We start from the raw sequence: 21,308 nt of genomic DNA, 5'->3' as shown, positions 1-21,308 counted from the left end.
GCATAAATAATCTAATCAATTAATAGTTGCTGCCTATATCTCAGAGCATAAATAATTCAATCAATTAAACAATCTGTAGAGGAACGGAAATCGACTATGGAAGTCACTGAGGAACAATCGTCTCGAAGCAATTGAGCCCGTCCAATTCCACAGCAAAGCGGGGCAGCCTCCTCTTCTGCTGCTGCAGGTTGGACTTGCCGCCGGCGCCTTTGTTCTCCGCCTCCTCGTCTTTCTTGTTCCCGAACCAGGCGCCCGACAGCCATCCTTGGGGCTTCCCGTCGCCGGCGGAGAGGCTCCCTCTCGAGCCGAGTAGCGAGTTTACCCACTGCGTTGTTGGAGATGCCATGGAGCACTTTGAGGCAGAGAACTTTCTGGTCGATGTAAGCGGTTGTGTTGGAGGTAGGGAGAGGATGGCCGAGGGCTTTTATAGGAGGATAGCGGGGCGGCGGTGCCGTGCAGTAACGTAGAAGAACCCACTTCCGAGTGGTATACGGGATTCCAACTCCTTTCGGAGAAGGAAGGAAGAGCCGTGTGGACTCGAACAACCACGCGTTTCGGCGGAACTCCAACGAAGACCAGCCTGTTGGGCGTATCCACGCTATTCTTCACCTCCACGAGTCTTCTGTCGGTACCATCGAGACCGAGTCACACTTTGACTTGTCAAAACAATATTAATATTAATATCAATATTAATATCAATATTAATGATCATAAAAGGATAAACATACGCTCACATATCGTTTCAAATTAAAAACTTATTATTTGTACACTAATACACTAATCAATTTAAATATTTTAATAATATTATTTATTATTATTATTATTATTATTATTATTATTATTATTATTATTATTATTATTATTATTATTATTATTATTATAAAATAACATGGAGCGCTTCTAGTAATTTTAGCGACAAAAGTGAAGTCAGCATATGTTGGTATGCATGTTAGACCTAAAAAAATTTTCAAAGATAATTCAATCTTATAGAAATAGTATGTTTTCAATGTGTCGCTACTATCGTGTGAATCATAAAATTAATATAAAACATATTTGATTATATATTATTTTAAAAAAATATGAAAATGAATTCTACTATGATTGTTAGGTTTTTTTTGGATGAATCATCAAAAAATAGAAAGTACTATTTGATTAGTTGGGACATTACTTTTTAAGACGTAAAGCGGAGTTTTGGCGTGAGAGACTTAGTTATTATTATAAGTTTCATTTATGATTGCCTTTCTATTATTCTATATCTTGTATTATATTATTTTTGTTTGGAATGATCTATGATTAGGAAATATTCCTCTTTTAACTTGTGGCCCATTTTGCAAATGTTAATGAATTAGATGCATGTTTGTAAAGGCTCGTGGAATGTGAACACTGTTACATTGATCTTTGGACCTTTGGTTGGATGACAAATGGTGTTGGGTGTTCTATCTTTTTGCCTCCACTGGTGATGACAAATTGTGTCGGACGGACAATCCTATAATTTGTTGTTGGGTGTTCGTTCATCTTTTTGCCTCCCCCAATGACGACAAATGGTGAGGAGCTTCGACTAGCCAGCAATGTAGCGGCGACGAAAACTACTCTGGCGGAGAAGGCATTTGAGGGTGGCCTCACGTATATTATGTCAAGGTTTGAGAATGTCAAGCTCTTAAGTGAGAGAAATTATAATATCTCGATTAGTCTCATATCGGATGTGGATAAGATTAAGAGTGATTTATAAGAATTTGATGAGTATACTATTATTAATTATAATTTAAGCATTTTGACTAGTGACTTGGGCTAAACAAAATTGATGTGCCAGTTAACCTACGGATCACTACAATGTAATTTTGTCGAAGGAACTTTTGTTATTCTCTGGCATATATATTGCATAGTTATTCAGTGGCTTAGAAGGCATAGGTTTCAGACATAATTTTGTTTATATATTTTTTTGTATGGGGCATATACTTCTCTTCTTTTCAGAGATTAAGCAATGGAGTTTCTTAAGAATCAAATTGATATATAAAACTATCAAAAAAATTTAAAATATTAAAATTAATAAAAAATCAGCAAAACATAAAAAACTTTTGTTACTTAACCTTAGCAAAAAAAAAAAATCAGTCGTATAAAATAAGATCAAATTAAAATACATATGACAATATTTAAAAATAATATATAATTACTTCCAAATAAATTGTTCATAGTTATCATGATAAGGATATATCATCACGTATGATGATCATAAAAACCCAAAGTGACCGAAGGAAAAGCAGCAGACTATAGGAAGACGTTTCTTTCCTTTAACCCTAACACACGATAAAAAAAGATTTAAATTGAAAGGAACTAAGTAATCTTGACTATATTACAAAATCGTACAAGTATTATTCTATTTATGGGTTTATATGAATTATATACAAACTGATTGGATCAATCAGTTTATTTTGATTTTTAAACAAAATCAATGCGATAATTAATCAATATGTTTAATAATCCAATTCCTAGTTTTTTCCTCAACGATGTTTATGGTCGATAAAAGAAGTCGAGAACAACAGTAAGCCGTGATGTGATTGATGTCAATAATGTCTGAGATTATTAAGAGGATGACTCGGTACCGATCGAATAGTCGATATATACGAAGATAGATAAAATGTTAGATTAAGCCTCTCTAAACTTAAATTAGGATTGATGTGAAAAGTTGAGTTACATGTGAATAGAAATTAACATCAATAATAATTATTTACTAAATTAAAAAAAATAATTTATATAGTATAAATATAATATTCCTCAAATATAAATTATTCTAATGGTTAGTTTTACCTCTTGTATTAATTGCACAGCCATGTGTTGAATTATGATTGGATATATTTTCTCCTGTTGGGTTAAAAAAATATTTTACGAAATGGATATAATATTTTTTTTATTATAATACCGATCGAGGTCCTCGCTTACTATGACTGCACAACAACGTGCCGAGATATGATTGGTTAAACTTCTTTCCACGCGCAAATGAAGTCGATCCGATCGACAGCATCACGTTGTTCTCTTTCACATATCTCATGCGGAGAGCGTCTCCATAGAAAAGAACGGCGCACGGGAAGGAGGGGATTTCGTGCAACTCCCCGCCAACGTCCACGTGGTGCTCGCCGCCATGGGTGGCTTACCAGAATCATGCTGCTTTCACGACACTACCATATCCTCTGCAACAGCCCAAGTCGTCAACCTTGGCGTAAAGTTCCACACGACTGGGAGAGGACCCGCGTGGCGTTTCTATAAAAGCCATCCCTCCCTTCTCATACGTAGAGAAGACGGCCACACACATGGCCTCGTCCGAGCCTCAATCTCCGTTGCCCTCGTACGAGTTCCCGGCCGGGTTTCGGTTCCGGCCGACCGGGATCGAGATTCTCAAGTATTACCTACTCAACAAGGTGTCAGGCCAAGCCCTCCCGTATGATGGAGGGTTCGAGGAGATGGACATCTATCGCCATGATCCGGATCAGCTCCCCGGTGCGTACGCTTCTGCTCTCATCTAACATGGTTTCTTTTGGGAATCTCAGAGGTGAACTAAGCGTGTTGTTCTTCACAATGTTTGCAGTTGATATCTCTGACGGACACAGTCGATGGGCGTATTTCTTCGTGTCTACGGCGACGACAGATGAGGATGGCTATGACAATGTCAGGAGTACACCGCATGGCCTTTGGAAGCTCCAAAGACCTGATCGCCCTGTTCAAGATGATGATGATGATGATCGTGTCATTGGTTACAAGAGATCGTTTGTGTTCTACAGCACAAAAGCGCATTGTCGTTCCGCAAGAACAGGTTGGAGGATGAACGAGTATAGACTCAGTCGCAAGCTTGATCGATCGAAAGATGATTCTCAGGTTAGTTCAATACCATTGCTACTTCATAGTTAAAATCTTCGAAATTCTAGCGAATTCTTTGCACTTCACTAACTTTGATTTCTCTGAAATCTCTTTCCATAGATATCTGCATGCGAGATATACATTCTGATGGAAGACAGAGCAAGCAACCACGATTATAAAGCATGTTCAGACAGATCGAAATCACAAGTAGAGCGTGGGATGCTCCTCCCTGTTGATTCGGCGCAGGCCTAGAAGTAGACTCAGTCTTCCAAGGCTGTTGGTTGTTCTTCATGAAGCACAATCACCCTTTCTATTTCCTTCCATTGGTTGGCTCTAAACAAATAAATTATCATTTTATTGAGCAAGAGAAGTTTATAATCGTTTTTATTAAATATTTTATTTAATAATATAACTGTTCTAGTTAAGTTCATCATTCATTATAATCAATTTCTTCATTTATTATGTTTTAAATATTTTAATTTTTATTCTAAATATAATCATTATTATTAAATATTTAATATCATTAAATTCTTGTACGTTATGAGTTTGTGATAATAAATGTTTGATGGGAGAACATCTATATAAATGAGGATTTTGGTTTCTGGGCTCAACATCTCTTTGAAGTCTAAATGATTTCTTATACCATCTGAAGCGAGATTTTTGAGTCGAGAAGTGTCAAAGTTCAAGAAGAAACCGTTGCTGAAATTCTTGACAACAATGACTTGAAAAGAAAGGTAAACCAATCACATTTGTGTGTTATGAATCTAATATGGTTAATGTTATATTAACACCTGGTGGATTGACCCTGGATCAACAATCCATATTGTAAACTCTTTGCAGGGTGTACAAAACTTAAGGAAGTCAGTGGGAAGTGAACAAAGTCTTTTATCAGGAAATAAGATGGGCTCATATTTCGAGACAATTGGAATATACATTTTAACTTTAAGTAGTGATTTTGTTTTAAAATTGAAAATGATGTTTTATGTACAAGTTTCTCATGAAACTTAATTTTTGTTTTCTTACCTTAGGTATTTCTTTAATTTTAAATACACATCATTTCGTTTATTATATAAATTTGATAGTGTTGGAAAAGTTGTTTTGTCTGATAGTTTTTATAGTATTTTCTTACGGAATGATATACTCAAAGTTCAATGCATATTCACTTTGGTACTAAAAGGTGTAATATTAACGAGGACTCCTCTATGTTATGGTAGATATATTGAAAATGGACAAGCACCTGGTTCTTTTACAAAGTTTCTTCAAGAACATGGGATTGTTACCCAATACACTATGCTTGGTTCTTCATATCATAATAGTGTTGTACAAAGAAGAAACCGAACATTATTAGACATGGTACAGAGTATACTTAGTAACTCCAATCTTCCTAAATTCTTGTGGACTAAAGCACTAAAGATAGTTGTGTATATATTAAAACGAGTTCCAACCAAGATTGTCCAAACGACACCATTTGAATTATGGAAATGTTGGAAACCAAGTTTGCGACATATGCACGTTTGGGGATGTTTGTCTAAGGTCAGGATATATAATCCACAAGAGAAGAAACTAGACCCGAAGACTATTAGTGGATATTTCAGTAATTCCTAGTGATTATATTATATATCTATAAAAATCTGACTATAATATTAGAGCAAAAAATAATCCTGAAAACATTTCATAAGCCATGAGTTGCAATGAATCAAATTTATGGCATGATGTCATGAAAGAAGAGATGAATTCAATGATGAGCAATAAAGTCTGGGATCTTGTAGAATTATCTAATGAAGCAAAGGCTATTAGCAAGCCTCCTGCCAATGGTATTTAAAATTCTATAAAGTGATTTATTCATTCGGATTTGTTAAAAATCCTATTGATCAATGCATATACCAAAAGGTCAGTGGAAGTAAAATATATTTCCTTATTTTATACATAGATGATATTTTGCTTGCAATCAACGATACGGATTTGTTGCATTAGGTGAAACAATTCCTTTCTAAAAATTTTGATATGAAGGATATGGGTGAAGTATCTTATGTCATTGACATTAAGATATATAGAGATAGATCTCGATGCATTTTAGGTCTATCATAAGAAACCTATATCTGGATGAGTGATTGTTCACAAAGTATAGCTCCTATTGTGAAAGGTGATAGGTTCAATTTGAACCAATGCCCAAAGAACAACCTTAAAAGAAAATCAATGAAAAACATCTCATATGCTTCTGTCATAGGAAGTCTTATGTATGTTCAGGTCTGTACTAGACCTGATATTACATTTGTTGTGGGGATGCTAGGTCGATATTAGAGTAATTTAGGTATGGATCACTAGAGAGCTATAAAGAAAGTGATGAGGTATCTACAAGGAATCAAATATTATATGCTTATGTATAGACATACAGACAATCTGGATGTGATTGATTACTCAAATTCAGACTTTGCCAGTTGTGTTGATTCTCGTAAATCAATGTCATGATATATTTTTATAATGGCTAGAGGAGCTATTTCTTGGATAAACTCTACGCAGACCTTGACTTCTACTTCTACCATGAAAGCTGAGTTTGTCTCTTGTTTTGAGACTACTTCACATAGTGTATGACTTAAGAGTTTCATTTGATGGTGTATGGCTTAAGAGTTTCATTTCTGGGCTTCGAATCATGGATTCTATTTCTAGGTCATTAAGAATTTTCTGCGATAATTCATCTGCTATCTTTATGGCTAAAATTAATAAAAGTGGAAGTCAAAGTAAACACATCGGCATTAAGTATTTAGCCATAAGAGAACGTGTAAAAGAAAAAAAAATGATCATTGAGCATATTAGTACTGAATTGATGATTGCTGATCCTTTGACTAAAGGCACGCTACCTCTAAAATTCAAGGATCATGTAGAGAAAATGAGACTTGGTTCCACTTTATAATAATGTTGAAATTCTTATATATTGTGATATTTTCTCACATATTAGTTTAAGAAAATATATTGTTACTGGACAAATAATAAACATAAGGTTTATTTATTAAGTGATATTACAACATTAAGATTAAAAAACTAAATACATCATGATACATGGATAATAATACTCACTCTTAGAATTTATCGCTATGATTCATGTATTTATTTCTTAAAAAAATTATTTAATAAATATTAATTTAAATTATTAAGTTAAACGTATAGACCAAGTTATTTAATAAATCAATATCTTCATTTATTATGTTTTAAATATTTTGATTTTTTATTCTAAATGTAACTATTATTATTAAATATTTAATATCATTAAAATTCTTTATTATGATTCAAACGTTACAAATTTAAATTAATTCTTAAACATTATAAGTTGGTGATAATAAATATTTTTGATGAGAGAATATCTATATAAATGATGATTTTGGTACCTAGGCTCAACATCTGTTTGAAGTCTAAAAGATTTTCTATAACAACTAAAGCAAGACTTTTGAGCCCAGAAATACCAAAGTTCAAGAAGAAACAATTGTTGAAATTCTTGACAATAATGCCTGGAGGTACGCTATTTTATTTTCACATTAGTCTTCTTATATTTCTATTATAATGATTTAGAAATACATTTTGGTATCAAACTTTCTAACAAAATTACATCGGCTTCATTCTATTCGATTGAATATAACCAGTATCATCTTAAATATTATGATGTAAATTCTGAGTTGTCGGTGCTTCTGTTTTCTTCTCCCCGTCACGTAAGTATAATAATAATTTTAAACCATGAATGTTGCTTTCTCATTTCAAACACAGCCATAAACATCACCAGGAAGATAATTTAATCGTCCAATATAATACTGAATGCAACGGCTCCCTTGATGAACAAAGCCAAGTACTACAAACACAGTTAATGTTGTCATTAGTCATACTTCTCCCACATGCCATTCATTTCCTCATTTTGCACGTTTGCTTCGCCCTGAGCCTTCAGCTGCACAAGTTGGCATGAGATCGAGTCAAGAGGAAGGAAATGAACACGTATCATCAGTTGACCAAAATGTCAAGATTATATCCTCTGTTGCTTCACAAACCTCTACTGGACTTATGCCCACCTGATTTGAACTAAGTTAATACACTGTGTTTTCTGTTGATCTTTTAGCTGTGATATGTAAGGACGTATAAATATGTGGGTAAAAGAAGATGTAGAATAATACCTTTGCAAGTTGTGTTTTCTGATATCTGTATCCCTGCAGAAGTTAAAGAGAATGGTATCGATCAGTATATGAAGTTGGCAGGTCGAGTTGTATGGCTACATGGGGCCAGCGATTAAACCTTGTCAGTTCCGTATATGTAGTCGCAGTAGGTGAACACTGACGCAAAGTTACTGTGACTTTTCTCTCCGACATAGTGATGGTAATCATGGTACTCGGCACCTACGTAGAATGGAATGTACTTGGTGGGAGTTTGAGGGAAGTCATAGCTTCCACATGCACCAACGTGTCAGGGGGATGCGCGCAAGAACGAAACGAGAGGAGGGCATGGAAGAAGAAGACGGCGTACCCGCAGTGCGTCTCGATGGCTTCGACGTGGCGGAGAACGAACCAGAGCCAGAGCGTGAGGATGTGACAGGGAACGAGGGCGGGACCGAGGAAGGCAGGGAAGCCGAGGATGAGCACCTCAGCCCAGTGGGCGTAGGGAGCGGCGAAGGCCATGGGCGCCGAGAACTCGTGGTGGATGCGGTGGATGTGCTGGTAGCCCCACCGGCAGTGCAGCGCCCGGTGGAGCCAGTAGCTAAAGTAGTCCTCCACCAGGAAGTACACGGCCAGCTGAGCCACCACCTCCCACACGGACGGCAGCGGCAGGCCCGTCCGAATGCCCACCCACTGCGAACAATCATTCCATTAACACAGTACATATCTAAACTAAATTCTTGGATAAATTTATCCATATTTTAATCTTTCGTTCTTGATTTCAGTAAGCATGAAAAAAACAATTAACTCTTGCAATTTAATGGATGATCAAAATTAAATATCATTTTAATCGAAAAGGTTAAATTATTATCCAACTCTCTTATTTATCGATGTGAGATTATTCTCTTGACTCAAATATATCCTATCGAATCAAACATCAACTTTACCTTGATTGTAGGATAGGAGAGGAGCTGCAGAGGGCCGACGGCGACGATGAAAGTCTTGACGACGTTCTTGTAGCACTTGACGAAGGTGGCCACAGGGAAGTGGACATTGGGCTGGAGCTTGTACTTTTGGATGGCCTTGGGGCGCTTGAGCTCCGCCATGACGAAGGGGAGCGGCGCGAGGGTGTACACCAGAAGGAGGAAGACGACGTTGTGGGCGTAGAGCCAAAAGTCAGACATGCCGGCCGAGTATCGGAACCACGCCGTCTCCACCGCCGTCAGGTCCCTCCCCATGGCCACCTCCGCATCCCCAATCCTCGCAAACGGCAGCATGGTAGCAGCAACCAAAGATAGAAGAAAGAGAGCAAGAGGAAGATGAAATTGGTGGAGCCTCGTGCGCATGCATGATGGGGGTGGTGAGCAAACCCTGGGCAGTATATAGACACAAGCATGGTCAAACTCGTTGAATTGTTGACTAATCAGATTCATCGGATCAATCAATGTATATTTATTTATTTATCGTGCCATGGGTTTCCAAATGTTCGACGCTTCGCACATCCATGATTCATGCACGCCATGAATCACTTCACGCTTTGGTGCTCTAATGTTCGCGCCGAACGTCATTGTGCGAGAGAGGACGTGTTCTGCTACATCAGAAACAGCAAGGGGGGGATGTGACGGATAAGGTTTGTATATCGGAATGGGCACCACGGCAGCTGATGCGAGATTTGTTTGGTTGTGTTGTTTTCTCCCTGCTACTTCATCCCTTGTCGAACTTGGCCATCTTATCACTGGTTGTTTGCAAGTTTCTTTCGTCTGCTAATTACCCACAAGTAACACACTCCTCCCCATTCTCAAACTTGGACTGCCTTCCTGCTTGTTTGGATGTGTTATTTCTCCGCTGCTTGCTCGCTTGCTTCACGCAGAAGATAACAACTCTTTGGCCAACCTAACGTGGGTTGGCACGGCACTTGTGGCGAGCATTTCATGGAAGATCGTCCCTGCCACTCCCAAGTTGAAGTTTTGGTGCAGTCGCTGTCGAAACATATTATTGAACGGAACTATAGCAACGGTTTCGATGTGAAACTGGATGGAGAGAGATGAGAGGTTCTTCATAACAGAATCAAAGACCAAATTTCTAGAGACCCTCTGGTCTCACAATAGGTTTTGGACCACGTGAAGAGGTGAGAAGGTCAAGAAAATGGAAGAAAAAGAAAATGAACACGTTGTCCTCCTTTTCTAAAAAGTCGACATGTAGATACGAGAGAAGCTTGCGGCGAATGCTATACATGCGGAGAGGCCGCCGTCACCATCGAAGCACGTCTAAGCGGCATTTGCTCGAACACTTTAATGACGCTGGCTTGAAGCAGTATGAATAAAACTAATTCTTATCTCACTTATTTCACGAAAATATTTTTACACGTTTCATTGGTCAAGAAAAGCACCTATCCGAGTCTGGAATACATCACAGAATTAAACCTAAGTTTTGACTAATCAAATCCCACGAAAAGTTTGCATTGACTTGCTCAACAGGAAATTTAGTTATATCGAAGTCGCTGCCTCGAGTCAAGAACACGGCAAGAATAGCAGGTAGTTAAAGATGGACATGACTTGTCATCCTCTCAAGGAACAGATAGCAAATTGGGAATTTTCTTGATCAGGGATTGGATAAAAGTTTTATGTCCCACTGCATATTTTGGCAGGACAAAGCAAAAGAGCTTATTTTCTAGTAAATTAGTCTTTCCATGATCACAAGCTCATATCCTGATGCACGAACCCTACAGAAAAGATAGTTCGCAGGTACGTCTGCAAAGTGTAGAACCAGTAATTAACAGCAGAAGAGCAGCTGTTAAACTTTGTGGCTGTAACTCCCTTCTAGTAAGGCTGCACGGGTGCTCTGAACTTGGCTCCTGCATAGACTGCTGCAGCACCGAGCTCCTCCTCGATCCTCAGTAACTGTATTCACCACATGAAATCAACATTAATCTAACTATGAAACGTAACCAGAAAGCAACAAGAAGAATAAAACAAATTTTCCACATCATAATGAAACTAGTTGTAGCATCCATCTGAGGCATCAATCACCAGGGATGGTAATGCCCAAACACAAGCTACTAAGGGGTGTCAAGTGATGAAGGAATTGATTATCTCATACTCCGCATCGAGAAATTTTTGTTTCAACTGGGGTTATAGCTTACTTGGTTATACTTGGCAAGACGTTCAGAACGGCATGGAGCTCCAGTTTTGATCTGACCCTGTGTATGCATCATGATGTTTCAAACATCAGAGACATTCCCAATTGCAGGAGAATGAATTTTCAGACTTACAGCATAAGGAAATCATAAGATACATAAAGGTTAGAAGTAACATACCGTCGCCAAACCAACTGAGAGGTCAGCAATGAAAGTATCTTCTGTCTCACCACTAAAACAAGAGAAGAGACAAGTTAACATCACCAACCTGTGTTAATTATAACTTAGGCTTGAGCTAAAGGCATACCTCCGGTGGCTGGCCATCACTCCCCAGCCAGCATGTTTAGACATCTTAACCGCTTCAATGCTCTCGGTAACAGAACCTATTTGATTTACCTAAACAACCACGGCAACATAATGTTCCACAAGATTAGAAGAGATCCAGACACTTGATCTTACATGCCCCAAAGAAAAGTAGGCATATAAATCATCGATATGAAGAAAAAGTAAGATAAAAACCTAGATACTATTTTCAAGTTAAAATGTGCAAAGAAAACAATGTAGGATAGACTAAACATTTTGGTATGGATTCAAGCTTAGCACTATGCCTATGAATTCTACGCATAATTTCAATTGTACCTCACATCATTTCTCTCTATTATCAGATAAAATGTGGATAATTTCAACTATATTTTCTTACTTCTTCCCATTAACTATGAATTTTTTTCCTAACAATAGGTATACATTTTTGTTAGGAAAAAAATTCATGTAGGAAAGATAAGAAACAAAATATTTTTATTCGTGAACAACTAGATATCATATTGATAGAAGATAAGATGAGATAAAATCGTTTAAGATGATATGGCCATGTGGGGAGCTCAGAATGTGATAGTCAAAAGATGTGAGATGATTAATGTTAGTAGTACGATGAGAGATAAAAGAAGACCTAAAAAGACTTTAATAAAAATTATAAATAAATATTTAAGTTCTCTAAACTTAATTAAACATATGATTTTTTACGTATCTCAATGGCAACAAAAGATTCATGTGGCCAACCCCAAATAATGAGGGCATACACTTTTCTATCTCCATATCATCAGATCCTTTGTTATTCTGATTGCAGGTTCTTAGTGGCTAATCCAACTGACATATCTGATCAGATACGACCTCTGTGTTCATTGAACTTGATTCTTCTCTTGTCTACAAGCCCACCACATAATCAACCCCCACTATGTTCATATAACTTGAATATTTACTCATCTACGAGCACATTACATAATGAATCCTCCATCTGAAAAAGGAACAAGAATAAATTAAATCATTTTAACAAATACCTTTAAAAGGAGTGCATTGCATGCCTTCTCCTTTATTGCCTTGGCAACACGCTGCAGAAGTGAACAAAATAATCCAGACCTTAATAGGAGAATTCCTAAGAGAATCCAATTAATTTCAGCTTTTCATAATAAAACTTACTGTTGGATTAGTGACAAGAAGATCATCTCCAACAATTTGCACCTGTTCTCCAATCTCTTCTGTGAGCTTTGCATAGTGGATCCAATCATCCTGATCAAATGGGTCTTCAATTGATACAATGGGGTACTCACTGACAAACGACTTGTAGACATTTTTCAGACTGTCTCCAGATATTTTTTGAGAACCATCATTGTTCTGCAATAACAGATACTTGCATGTCAGTGGATTTGATGTTAAGAAAACTATATAAAATAATAAAGCAGGAACACATTCCCTACATTTGTCAATTTTTATAAACTCACCTCCTCCTTGAAATTGAGATCATAAGTTTTATCCTTTTCGCTATAGAATTCTGAAGCAGCAACATCCATGCCAATTACAACCTGCAAAAACAACCAAGCACAATCAAAAGTTGGAATTTTACGACTGTGAACTCATATAAGGAAAATCATATACAACTATAAATAAATACACATATTAAAAGCATACTTTGCCAGTATACCCAGCTTTAGCTATAGCTGTCTTCAAAAGTTCAAGGCCTTCCTTGTTCTCCTGCAATTAGAAATATATATATATATATATATATATATATATATATATATATGGGAATTTATCATATTTCCACTAGCAATAACATTTTTAATGTTTAAAAGCAAACGGCACATGATTTGACAAGGAAATTCAAGTTTGATTAAAAGTGGGTATGCTGCAAGGGGCTTCCATATGTAAGCCTAGACATGACACAATGTTACAAGGGCTTCCTATCTAATAAGCCAGAACAACTCCAGAGTTAGGGTGAAAGATAATGGAAGAAGTTTCTGAAAAGCCTAAAATGATAAAATCTAACTCTTCTGAGAATGGATTTTATTAGCTAAGCCTAAATTTACCAGGAAAGCATTAACAGCTATCTATTAAATGTAACCCTGATTTAAAACCACTAGACAACCAGAGAATAGAACAGGTTGAACACCAAAAGCAAATTTATTGGTAGAACAGATCCAAAGCAGCATTCCACCTAGGATCCCAAATATACTCTGGTACTAATTGATGTGATCTCACTAGAAGCAATGGCAGCAATATAGTTTGACGTCTGATCCAAACTCTTATCATCAGATTTCCTCTACTGGTCTAACGAGAATATAGTACACTAATATTATTAAAGGAAAAAACATAATAAACTCAAGGGGACTACTTCTATCTAGACTCTACTCTAATTGAATGAATTAGCTCACATATTGAAGTTAATAAAGAGTGAGTGAAATTTTATGGTGAAATTGCACAGATAGTCTCTTAAGAATCAACATGCACAACAGACCTGGATGTTGGGAGCAAAACCGCCTTCATCTCCAACATTAGTGGCATCTTGTCCGTACTTCTTCTTAATGACAGCCTGAGAACAAGAGGATAGAGTGTCAAATGAGGTTCTTAGAGAAAAGAGTTAGAAGGTAGGAAAATAGTCTAAAATTGACCTTCAAATTGTGATAAACTTCCACACCCATCTTCATGGCTTCGTTGAAAGAGGCAGCCCCCACCGGAAGAATCATGAATTCCTATCATAACAAGTCAACATAAGCATATAACTACATGCTCGACAACAGCTGTACAGATAGCTGGTAGGATGACAACCTGCATAGCCAGCTTATTTCCTGCATGTGATCCTCCGTTTATAACATTGAAAGCAGGCACCGGCAAAACTAGGTTCTTGTTTCCAGCAAGATTTGCAATATGCTGTATTTTGGGGGAAAAAAGATTACATATTGACAATAAAAAGTCTCACCAATTACTCACACTCTCACACAGCATAATCACTTCACTAACCTGATAGAGAGGAATCTTCTTCACACTTGCACCAGCTTTGCATACAGCAAGTGATACTGCTAAAATAGCATTGGCACCAAGCTGACACAACAACATCCAATGAAAATGGCGAATCAGGATAAATCCAAAATAATCAAAGCATGTACGAAATGGTGACTAAATAGGAGCATTGTACCTTCTGTTTGCACCAGCCCCATTCGTTTTGTGTGCCATCAAGCTGCTGGACCATGAAATTATCTATCTGTGCTTGCTCAGTAGGGTCCTGCAAAGATATACAAAAGCACATTGATTAGACTACATTGTGCATTTTAATATCACAACTAAAAATAATTCAAATTAAGTGAACAGAACTTAAAGCCATTTGCATACCTTCCCAATCAGTGCTGGAGCAATTATAGCGTTCACATTCTCAACAGCCTGAACCAAAATGAGTCAAAGTTTTACCATAACTGTACTACAATAACAACATACCTAAAAGTCATAAAACTAGTAACATAGAAGTCTCATAGAGAACAAGTAATAAGCCACTAAGTTTGGAAATTGAACTAATATGTGACGTTTAACAGAAAAATAATTTCAATTTTATTTTATAGACAAGGAGTTGAACATTATTTTCCACAAAAGAATGACAAGTATGATATGTTACTTTGAATATATTGTAAGCTTGGGACATATGTAAACTGAAGAGGACAAATATCATAATTGTCAGATACAGAATCAGTTCCTCCCAAAAAATAGGAAAGCTAGAATTATTACATTATATAATAAACAGAAACATACTATCTTTAGGTACCAGATAAAAAATTATAAAAATAGTTTGAATGCTGCTAGAGCATGCAGACACCAGAAAACATCAACGAATAGAAGTTTAGATAACGTTAAGATAACTTCATAATCTTTGGGGTTACTACTTTTGAGATAATTTTTTCAAACAAAAACAAAAACACAGAAAAATAATTTAGGTAAGTGGTGAATCTATTTTATCTAACAGGAGTCTACTAAAAGTTCAACACAACACTGATTATTTGAAAAGTCCAAGTCATTTGAAGAGGACAGAGAACACTCTCCGATTTGCAGCAACAAGTGAAATCACAAAAAGAAAAAGTTTGTATGACCTGTGGTTGACGTGTGCCCAAGTTTCTTTTAAAACATCAAGATACGAAACCATACCACTTCACACAACTAGCGGTGGATCATAGGGCCAACAGCTTACGATCAATGGAAATTCACCATACATCATATACAGTCCGTGCAACATGTCGAACAGAACATTTTAGGAGAAAATTCAGAACAAACCTTCAGAACACCCTTTCCAAGATAATCTGATCCTCCATCTCTCAACTCCAGTGCTTCATATACACCTGAAATAGCAAAAGTTTCTGATTAGCATCTTCATGTGTAAAACAAGTAGAAAAAAATAATTAAACTATGAGACCCAAAATTCAGCATTCATGACCAGAATAACCAATATGCCAAACCTTTGGATACGTGATGCAGCAGCGAACAACAACAACAAGATAATATTTGGACCAATTCCAGCCAGCAGTGGTTACATAATGATTATAATTTTTTTTACCACTTGAGATATGCACTACAAACCACCTTAAGCAAGCAGTAGCCAAACAGGGTAACGTTTCTTTCCTTCTTGAGAATCGAAGCCCTTTCACGGTTAATCTTTCTCATAATATTCAACACTTCTATAGACCAAGATGGCATTTTATTTGTAGAAGCAGAAGTAACAAACGAGTTATGCAGTTGGACTAGTTACCTGTGGATGCACCACTGGGGACAGCAGCTCTGGCGAAGGTACCGTCGTCACAACGAAGATCCACCTGAAACAAACACCACAAACAATTTCTGTTTCTAAAGAGAGAAGAAGATCGAAAATGGACTTTTCCTGCATAAAAGACTCAGTACGACAAATATACATCGGATCCGACCCAGAAAGAGAACAATCTTGAGGCATCACCGGCGATCTAAAAACCCTAAACCCTGAGAGAAATCGAAGCAAGTAGGACCCGGATCTGACCTCAACGGTGGGGTTTCCGCGACTGTCGAAGATCTGGCGGGCCTTGACGCTCGTGATCGTCACCATTTTTAGCTCTTATCTGACTCTGTCGGATTGGAAGAAGGAAATGGAAGTTCTTTGCGGCTGCCACGCACGCTCTCGGAGGCTTATAAAGACGAGCGGAAGTAACGAGAAGCCCGTGTAAGGGTAGGAAGATACCGATGGCGTCGAACTAATATTACCCGTTGGATTTGGGTTTGTGGGTAGCGATCCGTGGATTTGACCGCATTCTAAGATAGATATTTACATGTCATTCCATGCGATTTAGTAAAACATTCTTTTATTTATTTTATAATAAAATATTTTCCAACTAAGTAACGATCATATTTAAAATTAATCTTATAATTATAATAATGTTAATATAAGATATATAGTAATATTTGAGATCATTCAAAATTTTAAATTATTGATAAATAAAATATATCACAATTTTAATTTTTAGAATGTGTCATCTTATTAAAATCGTAAGATCCTAAAATCCAATTTAATATATTGTTATTTTTAATAATAATAATATTTTTCGAGAATATAAATGATAATATGTGTTGTAGTCTTCACATTATATCCGGGGAGTTGGTACGACTTTGGTCCCTTCCCGATCGCATGAGGGTATCCACGTCGAGTGTTCGATGGGTTGATGATGAGGAGGTTATGTTAAGGTAGTAGTCTCATGTACTTACCCGAGGTGGGACTCGGAATTCTCATGCGATGGTGCTTTCTTATGGAGTAAGGGTCGATGTTGAAGGGGATGCTTGATTAGATTTATTCGAAGCTTAAGTTAGTTTCAAAAGAATTGAGGGCGTTCGACATTCCCTGAATTTGATGGCACACAAATACATGTAACCTTATACAAGGTCTGATCCCCTTGGCAACGGCCAGAGAGTTGACATTTATACCTATTCCCAAGGATCAACTACTGACGTCTCGGACGACCTACCGGTATGCTTCGCGCGATGCGAGTAGGTTTGGACAATTCTGCATAATGCTGTCTTGTACGCCCCCAAGCAGTGTGGGATATGATCGTTTCGACTTGTACCACTTGAGTACATCTCGTTTGCTTCGAGATGACACATCACGTCGAAGTATTATGCGTGGTTTGAGTCATCACGTCAACCCCGAGGTGTTTGCCCGTTGTTACCAGGTCTAAGGTGCAAGAATATATATATATATATATATATATATATATATATATATATATATATATATATATATATATATATATATATATATATATATATGCCCTTTTAAGGGTTGGTTTGTTTGAAGTAATTGCTCATATGGACTCAAACGAACCATCAAATCCATTTGACTTACCCAGTCACTAATGAATGCTTATTAAGTAAGATTCCTAATGGTAAGTATGATTACTGATTAAGTTTCCTTACGGTGAAATTAGATGTTCATAGATGTCTCCTCTCCTCCTCTCTTAATCCTTTGAGCTCTTGTCAACACAAATGGAAAAGACTCAGCAACATAAGTTTGTGCTCCAAAGTATCACACTCTCTCCGTGGTGAGGGTGAAAGCTAATCCTTAGGAATGGCTGCATCCTCCACGCTTTGGTTTGACTTCAGCGGCCAGTTCACGTGGCGATGGCAGTCTTGAACTGCATATAGTGATGGCAGTCTCTTTCCCATTTCTCTTCCTGGCGAGAGCAACATGTAGCAGAGCAGATCCCACAGTAGTAGTATTTGATGTGCCCACCACGTCCTCCGTTTGCTCCTGCAACAGTTGCAGACACAGGTTCTTCTAGCTCATGGCGTTCTCTATTTCCCATGTCTCTTCAAGGAGAATTTGTAGTGTTCATTGGTGGTGATCGAGCAAGGAGATCATCAAGGTCAATCAAGCCCGTATCAAGGAGACAGTAACTTATCATTCAGAGCCAAAGGAACGGTCCCTTTTTTGACAGGGAAAAAGAGGAGATGCTGTTTCGCTGCAAAGCTTAAACAACTCAGAAATCCACATGACTATTACGATCAACGCAATAGTTATTTGCAGCAGTTACCCGACCACCAACTCTTCCATGTGTTAAAGCATGGGTGGGGCAGCGGCATGAGCAGCTTTGCAGTGGAACGGAGAGGCTCATCCTTTGTGCCACCCACATGGCCGTGCGAAAAGGAGGAGAGAAGAAGTCCATATATGATAAAGCAAAGGCTTTGTCAACTAGCGTCTCTCTGACACAATTGATGCCGGATTCTTCATGTTCGTCGCTCTCAAGTCTCTCCTCTGCTCATCGTCCAAAGTTTTATGTAGTTTATGGTCTTCTTCATCGTCCTCCAATGGCCTTAGGACAAAACAACAGCTCACAAATCCCACTCCCTCCACTTTAATTGGCTCCCATCTCTCTGTCTCTCTCTCTCTCTTTGATGTGAACCCATGACTCACGTCCTCCCTACTCTTCTTCACAGACCGGGCGCGCAGAGATAGGCGTGAGATGAGACGGGTATAATGTGAGCTCTGCAATTGCTGCAAGTACTACTACCACTCCCCGCAGCCGCGCGCAAGACACAACAATGACATTTGATATTTGGCCTCTGTTCGCTGCCGTCGCGTGGCTCGTCGTCCCGTCCTCCGCCACCTCTGCCTCTCTCGTTGGCGTGAACTACGGGCGAGTGGGCGACAACCTCCTCCCGCCCGAAGCCGTGCCCCGCCTCCTCGCCTCCATAGGCGTCGGCCGCGCACGCATATACGACGCTGATCCGGGAGTCCTCCACGCCTTTGCCAACACTGGGGTTGAGCTCGTCATCGGTCTCCCCGACAGCTGCCTGGCCACGATGGCCGCGGACCCAGCCGAGGCCCTCGCCTGGGCCCGCGCCAACGTCCAGGCGTACCTCCCTGCCACCAAGATCGTCGCCGTCACCGTCGGCAACGAGGTGCTCACCAATGCCAACGACACCGGCTTCGCCCTCGCTCGCTGCCTCGTCCCCGCCATGGAGGCCCTCCACTCCGCGTTCGCCTCCCTCGGCCTCGACCGTGACGTTGCCGTCACCACTGCCCACTCCCTGTCCGTCCTCGCCACGCCTTCCTACCCGCCATCCGCTGCCGTGTTCCGCCGCGAACTCCTCCCCTACGTCTGCCCCCTCATCGCCTTCCACGCCGGCACCCGCTCCCCCTTCTTCGTCAACGCCTACCCCTACTTCGCTTATACGCAGGATAGTTCGGGAGTGGCGCTCGAGTTCGCCCTCCTCGACCCCGACGCCACCGGCTTCACCGACCCTGGATCTGGCCTCTGCTACACCAACCTGCTCCACTCCCAAGTCGACGCCGTCTACCACGCGATCCTGGCGGCCGGTGGCGAAGCCGGGAAGCTGGTCGAGGTGCGAGTGTCGGAGACAGGGTGGCCGTCGGCCGGCGACCCGGACGAGCGTGGAGCCATGCCGGAGAACGCCGCCAGATACAACGGGAACCTGATGCAGCTGGTGGCAGAGCAGAAGGGGACGCCGCTGGTGCCCGGGACGCCGCTCCGGGCATACGTCTTCGCGCTGTTCAACGAGAACCAGAAGCCAGGGCCGACATCGGAGAGGAACTACGGGCTCTTCAAGCCCGACGGCACGCCCGTCTACCATCTCGACATCACGGTGCCGCCGGAGAACGCCACCGCCACAGGCGGAGGCGGTGATGGTGGGATCTCGACGCCGGAGCCAGACGGCGAGTCCTCCTCCGGCTACTTCAGCATCTCCTCCGCAGCAGTAAGTTTCCCATCCGGCACGTCCTCACACCTGTATTCCAAACAATCTCATAACTTGTTTTGCGATTGCAGCAGGAGCGGCGGCGATCGCAGTGGCCGTGGAAGACGGAGGCGGTGGTCGTAGCTCAACTTGCGTTGGCTTCCATTTGGTGGCACTGACAGCTGACACATAAAGAAGCTCAGTTTCCATTTGTGACATCTTTTATTGTCGTCGTTTAGGACCATTAAATGATCATTTCAATGGTACGAGGGCGAGCCAAAACTAAGGAGAAATCTGTCGGAAAGCTGTGGAAGTAATCTATCTTCAAATTCTTGATGAGCAATTCTCTATTTTGACTGAGACGAGACAAGCGGAAAACAATGTACCCGAAGAAACATCAGCTACAGAAGAAAGACCACATTGACGTGCAAATTGCTATGAAATCATAAGCTCGTCTTGGCGTTCGTTGCTAACTGTGCACAAGATTCCTAAGGGAAATTTTGCATGCACCATTTAGTTTTTTGATGCTTCAATACCACGGGATCTCGATCGATTAGATGAGCCCATTCACTCCTGTTCCTCGGACAATCATGGACAGCATGTAAATGATTAGGATAAGCATACTGTTCTCCACTGGGTTTTCGTAGATTGTGCCAATGAGTGCAATAAATGTCCACTGAGGTGATTTGCAGTAGTGCAATACTGGGCGAACAGCATTGCAGAGCTCTTCGTATGTTATGTGCTTATGTTTACTGTCGATCCGATCCATCAATCCTGCAGATGACAGATGCTGCAGATGACTGCATAATCATAGAGGCGAAAACCTTTGACTGGTTGATGGCAGATTGATGAAGACGACTTAGTGAAGTTTATAAAGAGGTGATAACCCCTAATTTAAATTCAAATCATTAGCGTCATCTTCCGAACTATTCAAATCATCTCCCGACGGTCAAAACTCACGAGCAGTGCCAGTGGAGAGAGTCTCCTACCGCTCTGCCATTTAGACGCCCAACCCAAATAAATAACTGCGTCTCTCACGCAACCCCACCCACCCGTACCCTTCTTTACCATCCCATAACGACTCCAAAGCCTCTCTCTCACATGTTTCTCGTGGGCCCCATGTTCTATTTTTCTCGAAATTATATATATATATACACAAAGAGAGTAAA

General features: G+C 39.6%; 4 protein-coding genes across 5 annotated transcripts; 2 read left to right on the top strand and 2 right to left on the bottom strand.

Annotated features, from left to right (window-relative positions):
* The first annotated feature begins 3,300 nt into the window (after window positions 1-3,300).
* Window positions 3,301-4,369, top strand: LOC135627460 (NAC domain-containing protein 6-like). Its single transcript, XM_065133567.1, has 3 exons — window positions 3,301-3,492; window positions 3,581-3,867; window positions 3,970-4,369. Exons 1-3 carry the CDS (start codon window positions 3,306-3,308, stop codon window positions 4,099-4,101), a joined length of 606 nt encoding a protein of 201 aa, XP_064989639.1. The 5' UTR covers window positions 3,301-3,305; the 3' UTR covers window positions 4,102-4,369.
* Window positions 4,370-7,451: 3,082 nt separating this feature from the next.
* On the bottom strand, window positions 7,452-9,314 carry LOC135627044 (very-long-chain aldehyde decarbonylase GL1-10-like). Its single transcript, XM_065132994.1, has 5 exons — window positions 8,927-9,314; window positions 8,350-8,672; window positions 8,122-8,269; window positions 8,004-8,036; window positions 7,452-7,780 (listed from the first exon to the last, which is right to left on the bottom strand). The coding sequence occupies exons 1-5, from the start codon at window positions 9,254-9,256 to the stop codon at window positions 7,712-7,714; spliced, it is 903 nt and encodes a 300-aa protein (XP_064989066.1). The 5' UTR covers window positions 9,257-9,314; the 3' UTR covers window positions 7,452-7,711.
* A 1,241-nt stretch (window positions 9,315-10,555) lies between these two features.
* On the bottom strand, window positions 10,556-16,594 carry LOC135626803 (enolase-like). Its single transcript, XM_065132445.1, has 17 exons — window positions 16,436-16,594; window positions 16,175-16,238; window positions 15,703-15,767; window positions 14,776-14,823; window positions 14,582-14,668; window positions 14,407-14,487; window positions 14,215-14,316; window positions 14,058-14,138; window positions 13,904-13,978; window positions 13,078-13,140; window positions 12,891-12,971; window positions 12,589-12,783; window positions 12,450-12,500; window positions 11,423-11,511; window positions 11,296-11,347; window positions 11,122-11,178; window positions 10,556-10,879 (listed from the first exon to the last, which is right to left on the bottom strand). The coding sequence occupies exons 1-17, from the start codon at window positions 16,499-16,501 to the stop codon at window positions 10,799-10,801; spliced, it is 1,338 nt and encodes a 445-aa protein (XP_064988517.1). The 5' UTR covers window positions 16,502-16,594; the 3' UTR covers window positions 10,556-10,798.
* A 1,946-nt stretch (window positions 16,595-18,540) lies between these two features.
* On the top strand, window positions 18,541-20,822 carry LOC135627508 (glucan endo-1,3-beta-glucosidase 10-like). 2 transcript variants are annotated; one of them, XM_065133635.1, is made up of 2 exons: window positions 18,541-20,160; window positions 20,235-20,822. In XM_065133635.1, exons 1-2 carry the CDS (start codon window positions 18,985-18,987, stop codon window positions 20,316-20,318), a joined length of 1,260 nt encoding a protein of 419 aa, XP_064989707.1. In that variant the 5' UTR covers window positions 18,541-18,984; the 3' UTR covers window positions 20,319-20,822. The 2 variants fall into 2 exon arrangements, with proteins under 2 accessions (XP_064989707.1, XP_064989706.1); XM_065133634.1 differs by having other exon boundaries at window positions 18,543-20,160; window positions 20,232-20,820.
* Window positions 20,823-21,308: the final 486 nt, after the last annotated feature.

This window comes from Musa acuminata, chromosome BXJ2-11 (assembly GCF_036884655.1).
Source record: "Musa acuminata AAA Group cultivar baxijiao chromosome BXJ2-11, Cavendish_Baxijiao_AAA, whole genome shotgun sequence".
NCBI classification, from domain to species: Eukaryota; Viridiplantae; Streptophyta; class Magnoliopsida; order Zingiberales; family Musaceae; genus Musa; species Musa acuminata.
This window is presented reverse-complemented; position numbering and strand designations above follow the sequence as displayed.